General features: G+C 49.7%; 1 protein-coding gene across 1 annotated transcript in view; it reads left to right on the top strand.

The window, feature by feature from the left end:
* Positions 1 to 2,947: 2,947 nt before the first annotated feature.
* The window catches only part of TSHZ3 (teashirt zinc finger homeobox 3), a gene marked incomplete at its 3' end in the record, with an annotated part of 73,670 nt that continues 56,598 nt past the window's right edge, over positions 2,948 to 20,019 (top strand). The window contains exon 1 of the mRNA XM_080908501.1: positions 2,948 to 3,045. Within this exon, the coding sequence (XP_080764627.1) occupies positions 3,006 to 3,045 (40 nt within the window). The 5' untranslated portion in view covers positions 2,948 to 3,005. The remainder of the gene's footprint in view (positions 3,046 to 20,019) is intronic.

The raw sequence follows: 20,019 nt of genomic DNA, 5'->3' as shown, positions 1-20,019 counted from the left end.
GTGAGCCCTCAAAATAAGGGTGCATAGATGCATGTAGCTAAAAGAACTCAGCAGAAATAGGAATCCAGGCGGTGCCAAGACGGGGCCGAGTCTGTTTGAGTTGCCCCATCGGGCAAAGCAGTGTGGTCGCAGTGTGCACTCCGCACAGCCCGTGTTGTGCGTGACAGGCTGTCGCTGCAATGTGCAGCCCATTGACACTGATGGATGCGCCAATGGTTGGACGGACAGATGTTAGGGCGGATCACACAGTGCGCGGCGCCTGAGCCGGGAGGGCTAGGCACTGGCGAGCAGGGGTGCCGACAGGCGACAGGGGACCGGCCACCGCACGAGGGTATGAGGGGTGGGGGTCGCCAGCGAAGGAACGAAGGTTGAGGGAGCACCAAAAGGAAGCAAAGGGAGAGGGAAGCATCCTTTGGGCGAACTCCCGATGCGCGGTGCCCAGAGCTGTGAGCATGTCGCCGGCGCCGCCGGCGTGCCTAAATGCGCTCTCCGCGCTTTGGATGTGAACCGGGGACCTTCTGGGTCTGACCTCCAGGTCAGAGGGGGCTCCGCGGCCACCTGAACAGTGAGGCCAACGGTGGGGCCAGCCGACTCACCGATCCCTCGCTCGCAAGAAGCTTTTCGCGCCGGGGCCCGCGTCTCCTCGGCCTGGACGAGTCGCCGTTTCGGCCTCTATGGCCGCAGGCACCAGGCACCCCAGACGCACCCACCCACGAGGACGCGACACACACAGGCAGCTCCGGAGCTCAGCCGCAACCTGCGTCTGGCTCTCGGCTCCGCCCGGGATCCATGCCGGGTTAACTCAACTCCCGAGCGCCTGGGAGCTGGAGCCGGCTTTATAGCCCCGGAGGACCGCAGCTACACATCTGCATTCAGGGAGGCGTCTGGACCCAACCCAAGCCAGCCGGCCGGGGGCGAGCGGAGACTTTTGATCTTACCGGTAGGGTGAGATCTTGGTCTCCTGGTCTACAAGAAAAAGAAAGCACGCTGTGAACTTTTTAAAACAAACTTGAAAAACCAAACACAAAGAAAGCATGAAAAAGAGACAGGGCTGAGGAAGAGGGAAGAGAAGAATAAGTTTAAAATAAGAGGAAGAAGAAGGAAAAAAAAAGAAGCAAGAAAGGAAGGCCAGGGTTTGCAGTTCCCAGTGCGCTAAGGCGGTTAGTCCTGGGGTGCAGGGCGCCGGCCTTCGGTTAGACTGTGGGTCTCGGGGCTTGTGTGGGTACCAGGGCCCCAGCAGGCGCGCTCAGATACAGTGCTGCTCCCCGGAGCTGGGGGACCAGAAGCCACCCCAGCCTCCGACGCCCGGAGCCCGCTGCGCCGCGGCCGCCCCATTCCCGGCCTAAGAGCTGGCCCAGGGAGACGCAATCGAGCCCGCAGCGCATCGATGCGCCGCCGCCCGCGCCTCTCCAGCTCTGGCTGGCGCTCCGCCGCCACCGCTCAAGGGTCGCCCGCGTGAATTCCAGCCCACCCGCACCCTCACCACCAGAGTAAGTGAGCCCACGTCGCCCAGTCGCCACCACTGCCTTCCATCCGCCTCCTTCCCTGGGCGCATCGGCCGAGTCTTTCCGGAGCCTCTGCGACCCCAATCACCCAATCAATAATCAATCCCCTTCGTCCAGAACTGCCCCTAAGCCGGGAGCGGCTGGGGCAGCCCTCCCCAGTCCAGGGCGCACCCCGGCGGGGGATGGGCAGGGGAGCCCGAGTTTTCTTTTCCCTCCCCCGTTCCCGCCTAGGAAACCTCCGACGCAGTGGGTAGGGGGCGCGGCCAGGAGCCCAAGGGGGCGAGACGCGGGGTACTGAGACGGTGATAGTCCCAAAGTCAGCAAAGGAAACTTGGAGGTGCCCCCCTCCCATGCTTACCCCCGAAACAAGCCTGGGAAAGTTTGTGGCGGGGGTGGGGTGGGGTGGGACGGAAGGAGGTAGCCACGGTGGGTCCCAGGAGAGGAGCCCCAGGGCCCACACCCACGGCAGCCCACACATTCTCCCCAAGGCACTCGGGGACCCTGGCATCTTTGTAGGGGTACCATCCCGAGTTGTGGAGCGCTCTGGGGCTTTGCACGCGGCGGGTGGAGAGGAGTGCGGGCCCGGAGCGGCCCGGGGGGGGTGTTTAGCCCGGGTGGGGAAGAGAGATGGGCGGGGGTTGTGGGCGCCCCGGGACGGGCTCCGCAGGGCGGACCCCGCGCCCATGCGAGAGTGCTCGGGGCGGTGACGGAGGGCCAGCTCCGGGTGTCTGGACTTGGGCGGGGGGCGGGAGGGTGGCTCTGGGCAGGCGTCCGAGCCAGGGCCAGGACCCGGGCTGGGGGCGCTTCCGCGGGCAGGCGAGTGACACGATCATCTCCTTTTCCTTTAAGCTTGCCTGTTGCCGACGCCGCCGCTCCAGCCGCGCCGTGGGCAGAAGACTGGACCGCTGAGCCCCGGGCCGCGGCGGCGGCGGCTGCGCCCCCCCCTCCACCCCCGGATGCCTTGACCTCCCTGCCTGGGGGCGGGAAGCGGGGCAGGACCGGCCGGGGTCGTCCCCGGGCTCCTCCTCTCATCTCTCTGCCCGCCTTCTCTTCCTTCACTCCCCGCCCCCCAGCCCCGAACCCCGCGCACCTCGTCTGGGGACGGGGCGGAGGGGGGGTGGGGGGGGCAGGGCGACCGCTCCTCCCCGCCCCCTCCTCCTCGGGCCTCTGGAGCGATTTGTCAAACTTCCCATTCCGCCGGCAGCGCGGTCCTCCTCCTCCTCCTCTGCCTCCTCCTCCCCCTCGCGCTCCTCCTTCCCCGCGCCTCCCTTGCCCGCCCTCCTTCCCTCCGCACGTTCGGGGATCGCGGCGGAGCGCAGCGAGGGGGGGACGCGGAGAGCCGGGGCGCAGCAGCATCCTGCGGGCGGCCGCTCTCCGGGGGGGAGGCTGCGAGCAGGCCCGCCTCGCCCCCCCCCGCCGCCCCTCCCTCCCTTGGCTCAGCCCGGCAGCGGCGGCGGCGGCGGCGGCGGCGGCGGCGGTGGCAGTCGCGGGAGAAGCATCATGCCGAGGAGGAAGCAGCAGGCGCCCCGGCGCGCAGCAGGTACGAGCGGCTTCCCCTTCCTCCTCCGGTCCTCCTCCTCTTCCTCTGCTCGCGCCGCGCCTCTGGGCCGCCGGCCCCCGCGCTGCTCGCCGCACTCCTCGTCTCTCTCTCTTTTTCTGTCTGTCTCTGCGGGCGCAGAGTAACTCCGGGAGCCCGGCTGGCTCGCGGCTCTCCTGCCCGGGTGCGCGCGCCCCCCCGGTTGCCCCGCTATGTTCTCCGCTCGACCGGGCTCGCACACCCTCCCGGGGACGACCGAGCTGGCTTGGATCCCCGCCTCTTCCCATTCGGCTGCAGCGGGGAAGGCGCTCTCCAACCCTTGCCTTTCGGTGGGGGGCGGGCGGGGTCACCTGAGTTCTCTGGGACATCTTCCGCGTTGTCCCGGGCAGTACCCGGTGCCTACCCGGACCGGGGCGAGCGAGAGTGAGCTAGCGGATCCCTCTGCTAATTCGATTGATTCTTCATTTATTGGGCCCAAACCGGGTACAGCGGTGGAAACCAGAGCGCACTGGGTCTGGGTATTGTCAGATGACTGTCAGGTCAGTGTTGGGTGCTGACATTTCCTCCATTGGTGAATGTCTTCTTACCCCCTCCCTCTCTCTCCGCTGCTCTCTACCCTTTTCTAGCACTTAGTTCTGGGACATATCTGAGTTCTCCCCCCTCCCTCTCTCTCTCTCTCTCTCTCTCTCTCTCTCTCTCTCTCTCTCTCTCTCTCTCTCTCTCTCTCTCTCTCTCTCTCTCTCTCTCTCTTTCCTGCCAGGAACGTCAACTCCTGTTAGGACTGAGCTGATTTTTTTTTTTTTTTCTAGAAAAGAGAATCATTGAAAACAAAACAAAACCCACACACTTAACATTATTTTGCAATAATGTCGGTTGGGGGCACGTTGGCTGGAAGAAGGGTTTCTGGCCGGTTGCCACCCTTGATTTGATGACTGATTGATCGCCCGTCATGCCTGTGCCTTTGATCTATTCATTCCCAATAAACATCAATAAATCACTTGCAATAGTGAGGCCAAGCTCCGTGACGTCAGGAGGGTCCTGTCAGTGCAACTTTAGGGATTTGGGGCGGCTTGCCGAGAGAGGGCCACATATGGACGTGATGTATTTTGATATGAATAACACTCAGACGTGCAGAGGCTCAGATGCTGCCTGAAGGGGAGGGTTACTTAGGAGTCTTTTTCTTTAATCTTCTTTCTTTTCTCTTTTGATAAAAGAGGGGAGGGCCGAGAGAAGAAGGCTCGCAGAGGTAATGTTCCACGTGCTGGTGGTATACAGGCCAATGGTGAGGCTGTGCAGGGTGCTGCCAGTGGTGATTACTATCAGACCAGCGGGGTCTCCCACCTCAGCCCGCACTCTGGCCCCCAGTCTCTCTGCCAGGGTCACAGAGAAGGAACCCTAAGGTACTTCTCCCAGAAGTGTATTGGTCTGACAGTGTTGTGAAGAAACCTTAGGGGGAATTTAACTTGGTCTGGTGCAGAGCATCTCGGCATGTTTTCCCTCTGTGCTTGGTGTTACCCAAATTTAGAAAGTTTTGAAGATCCCAACAGAGAGCTCACCTCCTCCCTGATGCTGCCTGCTCATCCCACCTCCTCCTTTGAATTGCAAGCTTCAGCAGTGAGCTTATCTCCCCAAAATAAACTCTAAAACTTTGGAGGCATCCTTTACAAAGTTGGGTAGTAGGAATGTTTTGGGCTTCTTCCAGTCTGGGATTTTTTTTTCCCTTTCTTTTTCGGGTACACATTTTTTAAGGTATCTGTGCCTCCATCCGATGGAACATATGTGGTTGCATCTTTCCACCTGATTTTGAACTCTTTAGCTCTTCTTTACTGTTCCATCCGGCCCATAGGACAATTTTTTTTCTGAAATGTGCTGTTGGTCTGATTTTTTTTAAATTTTTATTTATTTATTTTTTTTTAAAAGCAACCTGTTCACTAACCTTTTTGCACTTTTTTTTTTTTTTTTTTTTTAAAGCCAGCCAGGAAATCTCAGGTCAGTTAAGGAAAATTCATTATATAAAAACTTGACTGCCCGACTAATGGGAGATGGGAGAATGGCTTTGCTCTATCAAAATGACCCGTCAAAACGACTTTGTTTCATATTTGATTTAATTGTCTCTCTCCTGACAGGCACATTCATCAATAGCTTAATGGTCAATCAGAAGTTGGCAGAATGAATGCTTTCTTTCTTTCTCATACCCTGGTTTTGGATTTACTTTATCAGAACGCCTCTGCCTAATGGATTCCTGTGGGGGGGGGGGAATGCAGGATGGCTGAAGGGCTCCACACACTACCATTCCACGTTTAGGCTGCTTATGAGTGTGCCCTGGCCGGGGAGTGAGCTGGGTGAGGGAGGTGCTGTTTGGTTTTGTTCTGTTTGCTTGCTTGTATGCATGGACCAGGAACTTCTCCGCTTTCCCCTCCTCTTTAGTTCCCCGAAGCTGCTTTTGTGACATCCTGGGAGTGATAACACATTGATTGCTTTGTACTCATACAGAGACGGTGGGCAAAAGAAAGATGTCTGCTGATGGGTGGCTGGAAATCCTGTCCACAGCAACCTTGAGAATGGTGGAGAACAGCCCCCCTCCCCAAAACCGAAAGGTCCGCTCAGCCATAAAAAAAGAAAAGTTGTTTTGCCAGCTTCATTAGTGTTCACCTAATTAGCTGTAAACCTGATGGATTCCTGACAGCTTTAATGATTGGAGATGACAGGCTTGACGCAGTGTCATGAAGCAGAATTAGGTTTGCAGCTAGTTTGATGTAATCAAGTTGATATTACACAGTCCTGGCTGCCTTTAGTTGTGCATTAACTCAATTTTCTGCTGCAGGTGACAAATGGGCTTTGGTACCTGGATAATCATGTCATAGGAATTAGGGCCCTTTTAATGGTCTGGGGTAGAATAACAACCACAAAGGGCCCAGAGCTGGGGACAGCTTTGCAGACATGGTACACAGGTGCACGCCGCCTTTCTATCTAGGCCAAATGTAGCATAGCTCCCCGAAGCAGGCTCCAAGAATCCCTGAAAAGACGCTTTCTGCAATGTAGATTTTGAAAATAGAAATGATGTATGAGTCTTTCTGCAGAGAGGGAGAATGGGCAAGAAAGAGGAGTTTCTTCACCTTCTGGACAGAAATCTGGGCCGGAGTTTCCTTCCTGGGAGCATTTAATATGAAAAGGCCAGGCATTTGTCCTGGGAAGGATGTTGATGCCCCTAGAGCTGAGTTAGGAGTGAGCAGTGTCCCGTAGGGCAAAGTAGCCATTATTCCTTGCTTAAATCACACCCCCCCCCCCCCGCCATCATAGCATTTGTTTTTAAGCAAATATTTTCAGAAAATAGCAGGGCTGAATTACAGGAATCCTCAGCACCACGTTCTGTTTTATCCACGTACGTACATTTTTCTCGAGGATGCAGCATAGAAGATCACGGTTCGACTTAAAAAAAAAAATCTTCACTGAGCAAGAGCTCACCAGTGATTTTTAGATTCTGTGTTCTTGCAAAGGCACATTCTTCTGCGGTGTTCTTAAGTGGTGGCATCGCGAGGTTCAGTCTTCAGGCACCCTGACTTTTGTAAAAGGGGCGAAGACTGGCTGGTGTGTCGCTGAACTCTGAGGGTGCTCCTGGGATGGCAGGGCTTCTCCGTTGCCAGTGGACACGTGCATACCTGAGAAACGGCTCACCAGAGAGGTGGCTCACCTGGTGGTGTGCTTGCTTGTGATACCTTCATCAGGTTGCTTCACACTAGGACAGCTCCCAACAGCATCTTCTGCCTTCTCTCTTGGAGGCCTTCAGACACTCAGGAAAACATGCCCACATCTGCCTGGGGAATTTATTCCCTCTCAGACCTGCCACATAGCTCTCCTTTGGACAGGCAGACTTCTCTAGAGCAAGGAGACATAGAACTGGTTTTGGCAGGCCTATGGTTTTATTTTTATTTTTCCTCCCCAATTTCCTTTAAAAACCAAAGGAACCATATACATTTTTAAAAGGAGGAGAAGATGAAGGAGAAGATGAGGAAGAGGAGGAGGAGGAGGAGGAGGAGGAGGAGGAGGAGGAGGAAGAAGAAGAAGAAGAAGAAGAAGAAGAAGAAGAAGAAGAAGAAGAAGAAGAAGAAGAAGAAAAAGAAGAAGAAGACGCCGATGATAATGAAGAAGTCGTCAATGAAGATTAAGCCCAGAACAGGTGGAAGGCCAGGGACTTTTCGGTGGGCCTCTACCTGGGAAAGTGTATCCAATCCCAGCATCTTGAGAATTGTGAGAGAGGAGGGCTTCAGTCCACTCTAGGGCAATCCTTGATCATGAGCAGAGGTTGTTGCCAGTTTGTTCTTGGGTTTGTTTGCCTTGAGCATGCTCCTGAATGTGAGTACCATTATCAATAGCTGATCTATCAACAGTTATCCCCAGATTGGCTCAAATAGATTGGATCATGAGGTGATGCGAACAGAAAGTGACTGTGTTCGGGGACTTGGGAGAATGAGAAACCCAGGTGAGCTTGTAGGATGTCAACCCGTCTTTCAGTCTGGCCTGATACTTTGTCAAGGAGAAGGATCATGCTAAGGGTGCTGCGTGGACCCCCTTTAGGGTGCTTTCTCTTGTACACGTGGGCTGCAGAAGTGAGGCCTGGCCAGGCTGCAGTGCACAGACATGAAGCGAGGCCAGGAACTGGCAGGTGTCCCGTGGTCCTGATGTCACAGCCTCCTTTAAGACCATCCAGCACAGATGCTCCAGATGCCACCCTTGTGAGGGTCCCCTGTGGACCCAGATCCCATCCCTACCCGCCACTGAGCAACCTCTGCATATATTTGGCTTTGCAGTTAAAAAAAAATAAAACACGGGATGGCCTGCATCTCTTCTTCTGTACTAATCTCGAGCCCCCTGAAGCTTCTGGGTCCTAGAAAAGGGCTGCACGGTTATACCCTTTATCTTTACCCACAGCCTGAGAGCAGGGAAGCCAGGCCAAACCAGGACCCCGTGAGATGTTCCTTCTTCACGTGCTCAGGTTTGACTTAGATGCTAAATGGCGGTTTCTGTGTCTGTCTGGAGGTAAAAATGAAAGGTGAATACGGTATATTTTATTTGGTAACAATGGTGTAGGCTCGAACATCCAGGCAGAAAATGTGCGCTAGTAATTAGGCTCAATAGACAGGCAGTCATTTTTAAATTCTTTGACACATGCATAAAATAGTCATATAATAAGATAAGATGACAATTTTATGTTAGGTTGATAAAGTGTCCTGATACTTGCATTTAAATGTCTGTAAGCCTTTTTTTTTTTTAAATCCAGACAGATTAATTCTAGTTTCCAGTATTTGCAGTTAGTCATTCAATTAATTTTTAAATCCTACTAAACAATGACTATGAATATATTTTTCCTCCCTTTCTGAATTAAAAAAAAAAAAAACAAAAAAACCTGCATTATAAGAAATGGATAAAGAGTGGAGCTTTCCTTAATTTTTTTCCAGCACATGGAAAATTGACATCCAGTGTGGACTTAAAAACTCAGGTCGCTGTTGGTGGCCACAGCGCAAGGTGACAGATACAGTCTTGGGAATAATCTTCCCAAAGACAGTAGCACATGGCTGGCTTAAGGCCACTGGCCTGGGAGACCAACAGATTCTAGATTTAGGAATCGCTATTGGAAGAATTATATAGTGCCCTTGACCAAATATTGAATATTTTATCAGCCCCATTTAAAAAAAAAGACATTTCTAGAACGATACTTTCGGTTTAATCAGCATTTAGATTCTTGGGTTTAATTACCTTCAAATTTGTAAATTCTTCCAGAATAGCCCAGGAGCTAGATGTTCTGAGGGTTAAGAAGGGCATTCACTAAAAGTTACACGGCCTGGACTTTCTGATCATCTCTCTACTCTCCTCTCTCAGATACTGCAAAGATGTGGTTCTTGGAGCATAATTTAAATTTATTTGGGCTTAATGATAAATTAGTAATCCATACTGTCAGGACACATGTTATTAATTATGACTGTGCTTTTTTCATCCAGAACAGCTGTTGGGGAAATGGGGGAAGTTCAGATTGTCTTGGGGGGTGGGAACAAGCAAGAAATTCACCGGCTTCTTGTCACACTTCTTGGTCTCCTGACTTTGACAATAAAGGCTCACAGAGGGCAGGAGATAGAAGAGAGGGAGAATATCAGTTTTCTATCAAAATGACTAGTGGGACATGCTCACTAAGGTACAGTCTTAAAAACAAGAGCTTAACACTGGATTTGAGTCCAGTTGGAAACCCAAGGCTCAAAGCAGGCAGGCTAGATTGGCTGGCCTCTGTCTTACCAATCTCTCTCTCTCTCTCTCTCTCTCTCTCTCTCTCTCTCTCTCTCTCTCTCTCCTCCCTCCTTCCCTCCCTCCCCAGCCTCTTCCTTCTCCCTCTTTTATTCTACACACACACACACACACACACACTTCTTCCTCATCTGTGATAAACCAGGATGTCTTCTTTACAAGTCTAAGGTAGCAGAAAACAAAATACCCCAAATGCTTGCTTGTTTCCCAAACTGGAACCCCCTTCCGTAATGGAGAGCACAGGGCTATTTGGTAATCTACGTGCAATGGCTCAAATTCATTTACTTTTGATATTCTGTCCCCATCATTAAATTTAGCCCTATGTATTCGGTTTCCTCTGAGTTCTTTGAGAAATGCATGTTGCATAAAATAGGCAATTTTTAATGAACAATTTAATGTAAATGGGTTTTGAATTTAAATTAATATTAATGAAGCCTTGAGTGCATTTATTTTGCATACGTAAAGACTTGTAAGTCTTTCACCCACGTGCCTTTTTTTTTTTTTTTTTTCTTTATGTAGTAACACTGGTTGGGTGGATGGACCAGCACCTTTTAAAGATTTACACTTTAAAAAAATTAAATCGATTTTATATGTCCCTTAGCACCAACATATTATTAAGCAAAAGTGTCACTTCATTTTAAGAATATAGCCTGATTCCCCTCGGAAACCTCTCAGCTTCCAGGGCCCTGCAAACTGCCACCAGATTGGCAATACCGCTGGAGAAAAGCCTAAGCAACAATAGTTATTACAATCAAGATGTTTTCTTTCTTTGGCTTACCTCTAATGCATTATGTATCCAGGGATGATGTAATTAATTCTGTTAGATGTAATTGCTATAATCACTTTGATGTTACACATAATAAAGGTAATGTTGTAAGCATACAAAAAAAAATATAAACACCTTATTGTAACGAGTACTAACATTTTTTCTTCCAGAATCTGGTTTATATGCAAGTGCCACTGACTTGTTTTGGGTCATGGGTGAAGGTTGGTCTGAGCTGCTGTGGTCTTTCAGATACCGAAGGGTGGATCTTTGGCTTGGAGGAATCACCAAGCCTGTTGCCTAGGAATTTTAATGCCAGTTTTCTTAAAAATGTGGCTAATTAAGAAAAGGTTTTGTCTGGTGTAGAGGAGAGAGGCTTTAGAAGTGGTCATGACACCAGACGATGGCAGAAGAGGGACTGGGGAGTTGGGATATCTCTGATCCTTGGGTTTTCTCATGGTGTGGGATTATGGGAAATGCTGTGGTGGGGGGGAATACATGTGCTCACTGGGTAAGTGGGAAGGACTACTTTTCTATAATAATGTGAGGGAAATAAAATGTACCATATTTTACTTCATTATTCTCATTCTGTATGTTCCATGGACTCATTGTGTGTGTGTGTGTGTGTGGGTGGGTGTGTGTGTGTGTGAGTGTGTGTGTGTGTGTGTGTGTGTGTGTGTGAGAGAGAGAGAGAGAGAGAGAGAGAGAGACTGTTCATGATATTTTAAGGCTGATGTTGCCCATTGTACTGGAACTACCTCACCATCCACACTCCCCAGGGTGAATTCTTCTCTTCCACAGCGCATAGAAGTTTGCCTGAGATTCTAGAGGGTCTAACACGTGTAAATGATTCCCTCCCAGTGCAGCTCAAAAGTGTGGGCAGTGTTGCAGGCCAAGGAACCGTACAGTTTAGCTCTTTTCCCTTTTGGGTTCCCCAGATCAAAGCAGCTTGTTGATCTACTGGAAGCCCAACTGCAGCCACCCCCTGTTCAGCCACCTCCCTGTCACAGAGAGCCTTTTTACAGCCTTATGATCCAAGGCGAACTTAACAACAGCTTCTGTGAGATTTCCACTATCTATCATTTATTTTGTGAGTTTTTTGAGACGTCATCTTGCTGCGTAGCCCAGGCTGCCCTGGAATGTACAGTCCCCGGCCTCATGAAGCTCCTTGCATGTGAGGATGACAGGCTTGGGCCACCATGGTTGTCCTTCCCGTACCTTGAGTAATTACACAAAAACAAGCAAAGGTGAATGCGTGGAGAGGGATGTCAGTGTGTCTAGGAAGCCCACAGAGTGTGGAAAGGAAACATGGATGCCCTCACGTGTGTCCAGGGCTCCTACAAGGATCTTCTTATTGGCTCTGGTGCCTGACTGCAGACCTAATCCCAGGGAGAGCAGGCCTCGGGCAGGTGGTCAGCACAGGCCTGAGGGGACAGTTCTGAGTCTGGGCCCAGCCTGGGCTGCAGACCTGTAGCCTCTGTCCCCAGGCTTAGGCTGGTTTTGGGATGATAAAAGGTCTGTGAACTGCACAGGCCCCTGTAATCAGGGCGGGCGCTGACATCCTCCTCAAGTTTGACAGCTCCTTCCTTTTCTGTCCTCACCGCCTGGCCCGGCCTTTCTCAACCAGCCGCACCACCTCCCCCTCTTCTCCCTCCCTGTTCGCCCGCCACCCACCCTTCCCTTCCCTTCCCTGTCCCCCTTTCTGTGAGGTGTGTGTGTGTGTGTGTGTGTGTGTGTTTCATGTTCTTGATCAGTCTCAGATGCCGGGAATTATTTTTTTTTTCTGAGGGAGGGGGAGTGTTGCTTTAGGTTTGTGGGTTTGGGCAGGTGTGAGAGGAAGTCTCTTTTTTCCCCCTCCCTCTCTCTCTCTCTCTCTCTCTCTCTCTCTCTCTCTCTCTCTCTCTCTCTCTCTCTCTCTCTCTCTCTCCCTCTCTCTCTCTTTTTGTACTGTAGGCCTGTTGCTAATTAATGTTCCCCCATAAGATTCTGTCGGAGTTGAGTAATGTTTTTGATCTTTATGCCTGATAACTGCATACTTAATGAGATTTCAAAGCTGTGAGTGCAGCTCCCTACAATTATTGACAGATGCCTTTTCTTTGCCATTGGGTTCAGCTCCATAAATCCTCCCGCCGTAATGAGGTTGAGCAGTACCACCCTGGCAGTGAGCTAATGAAAGGGGGGAGGGCGCATCGGCGCACGGCTGTCTGACACATTTTTTTCCCTTTAAAATTTACTATGCAGATGTCAAGCTGGGCCCCCCCCCATTACTTCAAACATGCTAATTTTTATCTTGCTTTTTTGTGTCAGCCCTTTGCCATTAAAAAATAAATAAATAAAAGGACTAACCTTGCTGTCCTCTGGTTCATTCTTTTTATTTATTTTTTTATTATTATCCCCCCCAACAGTACATTTAATAACCCCTAGCGAGTGCCTGCTGAGGACTCTGACATGCACATGGTTTTTTTCCAGGTATCTGGTGGTAGGATTGGTTTAGGGTGTGCATGAGTGTGTGTGTGTGCGCGAGCACGAGGGTGTGCGCGCGTACGAGACCTCTCACCATCAGAAGGACAGGGAGAATAAAGTGCGATTTCCCCAGGCCTCCCGGCAGCCTGCCCTAAGTATGCACTTGAAACGTCGGAGAATTCATTTCTGACTTCTGAAACTAAATCCTGGTGGAGAAGAGCCTCGCCATGCCAAACAGTCGATTTCCTTTTCAGCGGACTCATACATCACTGACCCACCCTTTCCCCTTGACAGAATGACATATGTCATTTATCATATGGGCCCTGGCCAGACAACAGCAAGGGGAGGGAAGCCAGGCTGTCCCCTCCTCCTCCGGTACAGTACAGTGTGGCTTGCTCACCAAGCTCTGCTGATTTGGTGGTAGAGGCAGAGGGAGGAGGGAGGAGAGTCAGGGAGAGGGGAGGCTACAGCCTGCCCTGTAGATGGCTGTCTTCTTCTGGGTGTGTGGCGTGGCACGGGTGTGTGAGTGTGTGTGTGTGTGTGTGTATGTGTGTGTGAGAGAGAGAGAGAGAGAGAGAGAGAGAGAGAGAGAGAGAGAGAGAGAGATTGGCCGCTGCACTAAAGATGCTGTATTCCTTTATATGATCTGCCGAGCCACACTGCTCAGCATCTGATGAACAAGGTCCGTCCCTGTCCTTCCTGTGTCTCCGTTTCTCTCTTCTCCCCACTCCTCCTTCTCCCCTTTAGTCCAGAGCGAGGAAGGCAGCTGACAGGTATCATTCAAGTGAGGCCCCTCGAGTGAGGGGTGGGACAAATGAGTCTCAGAGCTCCTGGCTTCACATGATTCAAACGTACGTTATTGAAGATGGATGTTCCTTAAAAAAAGATTGATGGTGGATGTTGGGCTAGGGGTGTCATTTATCATTTTGAATATTATTTAGACTTGCCGAGTAAACCTGTAACTCGAGTGTTGGACCAGCCGGGGCTGGCTATGGGCGTGTGTGTGTGTGTGTGTGTGTGTGTGTTTCATCGATTGGCCTTGGGCTCTCATTGCTGCTGAATAGACAGCACCGTACTTCAAGTAGAGGATTCCCCCAAAACATAAAGTCAGAGAGGGCTGAAGTTTTAATTTTGAAACATTTCAAGGACATAGAGAAATAAAGAAGTGCCTGTGATTGAAACTAAAGCAAACCAAGGAAGGAACTAACTATGTGCTTCTCTCTCTCTCTCTCTCTCTCTCTCTCTCTCTGTCTCTCTCTCTCTCTGTCTCTCCCTCTTTCTCTCTCTCTCTCTCTCTCTCTCTCTCTCATCTTCTCCCTCTCTCTGCCTTTCTTCCCTCAAAGAGGCAGTCACGTACCAAACATTAAAATATAAACAGAGCCGTAGCTGCTGAAGCCAGAACCCTTGTCTGATTTTTTTTAAAAACTCTGTCATGCTTAAAAAGAAAAAAATCTGTATTGAGAAAGCTTTAGCACAATATAACTTAAAAAATAGCATAATATAACTTAAAAAAAATTCTGGTTGGCTTGGTTAGTAGTGTGAGAGTGAAGTAGAAAAACACTTGTATGTCTCAAGAATATTTTAGATAAAAAATGATCCTTTGCGGCTCCCTGCCTCTGGTCCCAGCAGTCTCTTTTTCTTTGTGTCTGCACTCTGTTCTCCGCAGCTGGGCCCCCACCGACCCCCACCAGGACTGATGTGGACAGCTGTTTGCAGGCCCTGCCAGTTAATCATTTCTGCTGTTTTTGCACCCTCAAGCTCTGTGCACTGGGATACCCCCACCTACTGGAAGTACTTAGGGACGCAGGCTGGCTTGCCACTGGAGCCCCCAGCTGTCTGGAGGGAGGCTGTGGCAACCTGACTGCCTGTGTGCACTCCGTTCTGCTTTGGAACTCTGAGTGCCTGACTCCCTGATGGGAAAAGGAAAAGGAGAGGCTCTCGGCCTCTCTGTTCCAGTCTCCTAACCCACGGAAGCCCTGATAGCTCAGATTCGGTTGTCAGGAGCTGGATCCGTATTCAGTATGCAACTTGACTTGGGTTCGCAGATGGAATAGAGGGTTTCTTGTGTGACTTACAGTGCGGCTGTTCATGTTCTTAAGAACGGTGGGACAGAACCTTAGATGGGGATTTTATTTTATTTTATTTTATTTTCAACTCGAAAATTAAGAATGTAGAACTTGTGAAGGGGTAGGATGTACGTGCCCAGAGGCTGCTGGGAAGGAACTTCCTGTACACATAAGTATGGGTATCTGAAAGAATGAGACCCTGGCTGTGCACTAGCTAACTCTCTCTCTCTCTCTCTCTCTCTCTCTCTCTCTCTCTCTGTGTGTGTGTGTGTACGCACATGTGTATGTGTGCTCCTGTGTGTGCGTGCTTGTGTGTGTTTTGAAATAACTTTATTAGCACTCAGACACTTTGCTCTGCCCACGGCCATGGCTTAGGGTTCACTCTGGGGCTTGCCCAGAGGCTGACTCAAACCAGGTAGCATCAGATCCATCTTCTGTTGGTACTTGGTTCTGCGTTAAGCTATACCAGCCGCTGCAGCCGCCTGCTGAGACTTCCTGGAAGAAGGCAAAACTTTGATCTTCTGCCCTTGTACCAAGCCCTGTTGAAGGTAATTAAGAGTACAAGTGCCAATTTGCAGAAAGAATTGTAAACACCTTTGATACAAAATGCCGCCTTCCCATTTTTTTTTTTTTTCCTGATTAGGAAAACTTTGCTGTTGGTAGGTATAAAGTCCGGTTCAGGTATAATTGGTTAGGAACGGAGTGCACTCATGGGAAGAAATCTTGTTTTGTTTTTTGTTCGCTTTTCTTCTTATCCCCTTTTCTCAGTTTTATGGCTGGAGACATGATTTATTGCAACCATCCATCTTGGGGGCTCATCCATCACACCCGGGTTGCTAGGAGATTGTGGCAGCAGCTGTTTGCTCTGAATCAGACAGAAAAGTTGTCAATCATCAAAGGCAGGTGAATAGCATTAGAAACACGCTATTGTCAGACGGAATAATTAATCAAAGAGAGAAAAGATAATTAAAAAGATATGACCCTTGCAAGTACTTGCTCTGGTTTGCCTGGAAAAAAAAAAAAGAGAAAGAAAGAAAGAAAGAAAAACGGCCTAGTCTTTTCTAGACACTTAAGCAGCTGAGGACTGATAAAATATGCACTCCGCAGTGCGTGGCTTTTAATTAATTGAAAAAGGTTCAACATTCAAAGACGATGCTGGAGAAAAGTCCAGTTATGAGCAGAAGTGATATTTATTGTTTGCATGAAGGGCTCGACACAGAGTCGAACTTTCTGCTACAAATCTCTGGTGTCCCTGCTTGGTTAGGAGGTGTGGGCTGGGGTCTGCAGGTAGCCACCATTGAGAGAGACTGCTTATGTCCCCCCCTGGGGGGTTACTGGTCATCCTCATGTGACCACAGTGGGACCCGGCTAGCCAGGGTACAGTTGCCTTTCCACCTTTCTGGTAAGTCCTAAAGAACCCAATTCTTTAAAGTAGGATTGGTGTTTATCAAAGGCAAAGGTGGGAGGTTGGAAGGGCACTCCATGAAGTGTCCTCAGCGCAAGGTCGCTGTCACTACATTTTGGAAGGAGCTCTTTGGAGACTCCCATTCAGGGGTCTGCAGCATCCCGTTAAAAAAAAAAAAAGTACTCTAGTCAAGGTCTAGAGATCATTTTGTGTGTCCGTGTTTCCTCAAAGATATATTCATAGACTAGGAAGTTCATTCTTGTTCTCTCCTAGGCTAAAATATTCCAGAGGAATTGGGGAAAACATATTAAAGACAAGATAGAAAGTGGCAGATTCTGAGCTGCTTTCCAGCTAAGCATGCTGCAATCCCCGAAACAGATCTACTCCTTTATTTTTGGGTACTCCGCTTGATTTTTCACACCACTCTCCTTCCAAAGAATAGCAGGACTTCTAAAATTAGCAGAACACAGAAAGGCTTGACTATTAGGATTCATGAGAAGAAAGAAAGCAACTTTTTTTTTTTTTTTTTAATACAGTGTGTTCAGGGCACACCAGATCAGAGCAGTAGCACCCCCATCTGGAGCGCTGTGCTTGTACAAACACTGGGGAATCTGTGACCAATAGTCATTGAGTCCCAAGGATGGGATGGATGTACACGCTCTCCCATGATATACTTGGAAGCCTCACTTTAGAAGATACAGATATAGATCTGGCCTTTTGGTGAGAGAAAAAGACCTGCTTCAGCCCCAGAAAGAACTCACCTGTTCAGGTGACTGGAGGGTGTTCCTACTCAGAACTTGACCTCTAGACTTTGGCTGCAAGGGACACTTCCACTCTGAGTCAGCAGCTCCTTGGTGGGTTCCTGGGCTCTCAGGTTCTTCTGGGAAACTGCCAAGTACCCATAGTTTCCTGGCCACACACCAGTTGCCTTTCACCTCCAGGGTCTTCGGGTGCAGTCCTTGCTCAGGACAAACTAGCACAGGCTTGCCTGTGCTGGGAAGTCCAATGGGTGCCCTGCCAGGGTGTGAACAGTTCCTTTGGTGGCCCTGGGCAAGTGAGAGATGCTTCTTTCCCCACGATATACGATATACGGCTGTTTGGAGGTGGACAGGTGGTCTTGTTTGCTTATTTGTTTGTGGTGGGTGTGTGTGTGAGTGCAATTGACTGTAGAGGCCAAACGAGGGCGTCTGATTCCTTAGACCTGGGCTTACAGATGGTCCCCAGTCACCCAGATACAAGTGTTTGCTGGGAACCACAGTTAGGTCTTCTGCAATACACACAGTCTTCTCTCCAGCCTCCCCTCCCCCTCTTTTTGAGACAGGGTTTCTCTGTGTAGCACTGGCTGTCCTGGAAGTCTCTCTGTAGACCAGACTGGCCTCGAACTCAGGGATTTACCAACCTCTGCTTCCTGATTGCTGGGATTAAAGGTCTATACTATTACTGCCTTGCTGGCTGAGGGATTCTTAATCGTTGTCGGCTCCCCTTGTCTATTAAATGCTGATGAGGCACATCGCCTAATGTCAAGCAAAATAATTCCAAAACCTGGAGTTTCACAAGGAAGGGCTAGCAATGAAAGTTCCCCTTGATACATATACATATACATATACATATACATATACATATACATATACATATACATATACATATACACATACACATACACATACACATGCATATACATATACATGTCATTTATTAATTAACATATGAAGAGCCTCAACCTTTAATGCTAGTGGGATTAGATAGAGATTTTTACCATAAAAAAGGAAGCAAAACCGGAGGTGAAGGTGGGGGAGAAGAAATCTAGGTTCTGAGAAATTTAGACAGGGTTTTGTTTTCTGTTTTTATTGTCTGTTTGGGCTTTATGCCCCTGCTCTCCCTGGTAACCCCTGGTGGCAGTTGAAGTGACCAAAAGAGAGAAAGAAGCAAGGAAGTGGAACACACAGTTTCTTTTTTTGGAGAGGATCCCATATGAAGTTTGGTAGGGATTTCCCAGTCTCCCATCCTGGCTTATCGTACAGGGATTCCTGCATCTCCAAGAGATCTGGAAGGGCAGAGGCACCACTGTTATTTTGTGGTTGTTGTTGGATCCCATTCCTATTCTGGTATCCATGAGATTAGAATTAGCCCAGGCCGGTCTTTCACTGTGTAGCTTGGGTTGCCCTTTGAAACCCCAAATCTTTCTGTCTCAGCCTCTGGAGCACAGGATACACACATGCCGGCTTCCAAATCGGAATGTATGGTTTACAAACCCGGACTCGCTGACTCCCCATTTCCTGGAAGTCCACACTCCCAGGAAGCAGCAGACATAGTGTTTTATCTGAGTAAACTGGTAGATGAGACTCCCTGGTTGCCTGGAAGTCATTTTGGATTTTTTTTTTTTTTTTTTTTGGTATCTCAGCTGCCACGGATTCAAAGCAGGCTCTGCCTGAAGTCTTAACACAGGAGACTGAGGAGCTCAAATGAAGCAGATTGGCTCTGCTGGAAGTGTAGCCATTGTGAAACACTTAAGCCCATGGTTCTCCTCTGCCAAGGAAGAGTGTTTGAAGCAAGCAGAGATTCACGTGTCTGTCTGGAGAAGGTGGGGTTCCCAGCAGCTTTCCCCCAGGCACCGGGGGTTCTCTGACATTCTGTTTTCTGCCTTTGTGTTTGCTCTGGGCCTCTAGTGAAATGGTCCTTTCATATATATTAGTTAGGGAGTGCTAAGACTGTGGTAAGTGTTATTTTCCCTGGCTTCTCTATATAAAATAGTAAAAGCAAGCCAGGACTCTTGTTACGTGTCAGAGGCTCCTACTGGGATGCCTAGGTGAACAAGTCAGAGAACCAGTGGGGTGTCAGCTGGGCCAAGGAAAATAAATAAAATAAAGGCTGTGCTCTGGCTCCTGGGAACCAGACCCTGAACTTGCTCTCCGTGGATCCTGGAGCCTCCGACTCTGGCAGAGAGCGTGGGTGGGGAGGGAGGGAAGTATTATCTGGAAACACGTGTACTCATTCCTTGTGAAAGAAGTGAAGTATTTAACATTTCTCCCAGGAAAACATCTTTCATTACTTGACGTGTTCTGTGGTAATGATTTTTCAGTTCAACAAACAAGCACTTATTAGTTTTCGGCTGAGAACCTGGCTGAGGTGGTTGGCAGGGCCATTTTTAAGGGAGCTGGCTGGAGAAGGGTGGAGTGGGGAGAGCCTGGACTTCTCTGGGTGGTCTCCAAATGGCTCGCTTGGCATGGCTGGGCATCCTTGGGACATCCTCTGGGTTCTCTGAGCCTAGTGGGGTTGTCGGGTGGGCATGGGGGCTCAGGTTAGGGGAAGATAGTTTGTTTCTGGGTTTTTTTTTTTTTTTTTTTTTTGCTTTCTTTTTTGGTTTGTTTGTTTGTTTTGGTTTTGCAACCAAGAATGGGTGGACCTCTAGAACTCGTTAGCGGCTCAGAATGGGTATGTCTGGAGAGCCTGAAGTTTGTTTGGTTTGCTTGTATATTACATGGAGGAGAGGGTGAAGAACCAATCCAGGCGTGCGTATGGTTCCCTGGTGCATGCCGCTGTTGTGAACTTAGACAAGAAAAGGGGCTTAGGCACGAGAGTTGAGCATGTGCGTCTGCCCAGCCCGGGAGCAGAGAGATGGGCTCCTGTTTGCCACTGTCATCAGATCACAGCACAGCACATCCTACTGATGATGCCCAGTGGTGCTGGGTGCTGGGGAGACCGCTTTGCTGCTTCTGGTCCTCTTGGGAGAACATGGGCTCTCCACTTGAATGTACTGTGGCCCCAACTCCCAACATGTCCTTCAGGTTTGTTTGGTCTCTTTTTTTTTCTGTTATAGCAGGAACGGGCTGGTTAATCTGCTGGCCCGAGATGGCCCGGACTATTCCCAACCTGATGCTTCCACCGTGGTGCCAGCGAGATTAGGAAGAGTGAGCCCTGAGCTCTTTAATGAACGGGTGATTCTAATTTGCCCTCCAGCCGGCCCAGCCACAGGGAGAGTCAGGTAT

This window comes from Micromys minutus, assembly GCF_963924665.1.
Source record: "Micromys minutus genome assembly, chromosome: 32".
Lineage (NCBI taxonomy): Eukaryota > Metazoa > Chordata > Mammalia > Rodentia > Muridae > Micromys > Micromys minutus.
The sequence above is the reverse complement of the archived record's forward strand: the minus strand, read 5'-3'. Positions and strand labels throughout refer to the sequence as shown.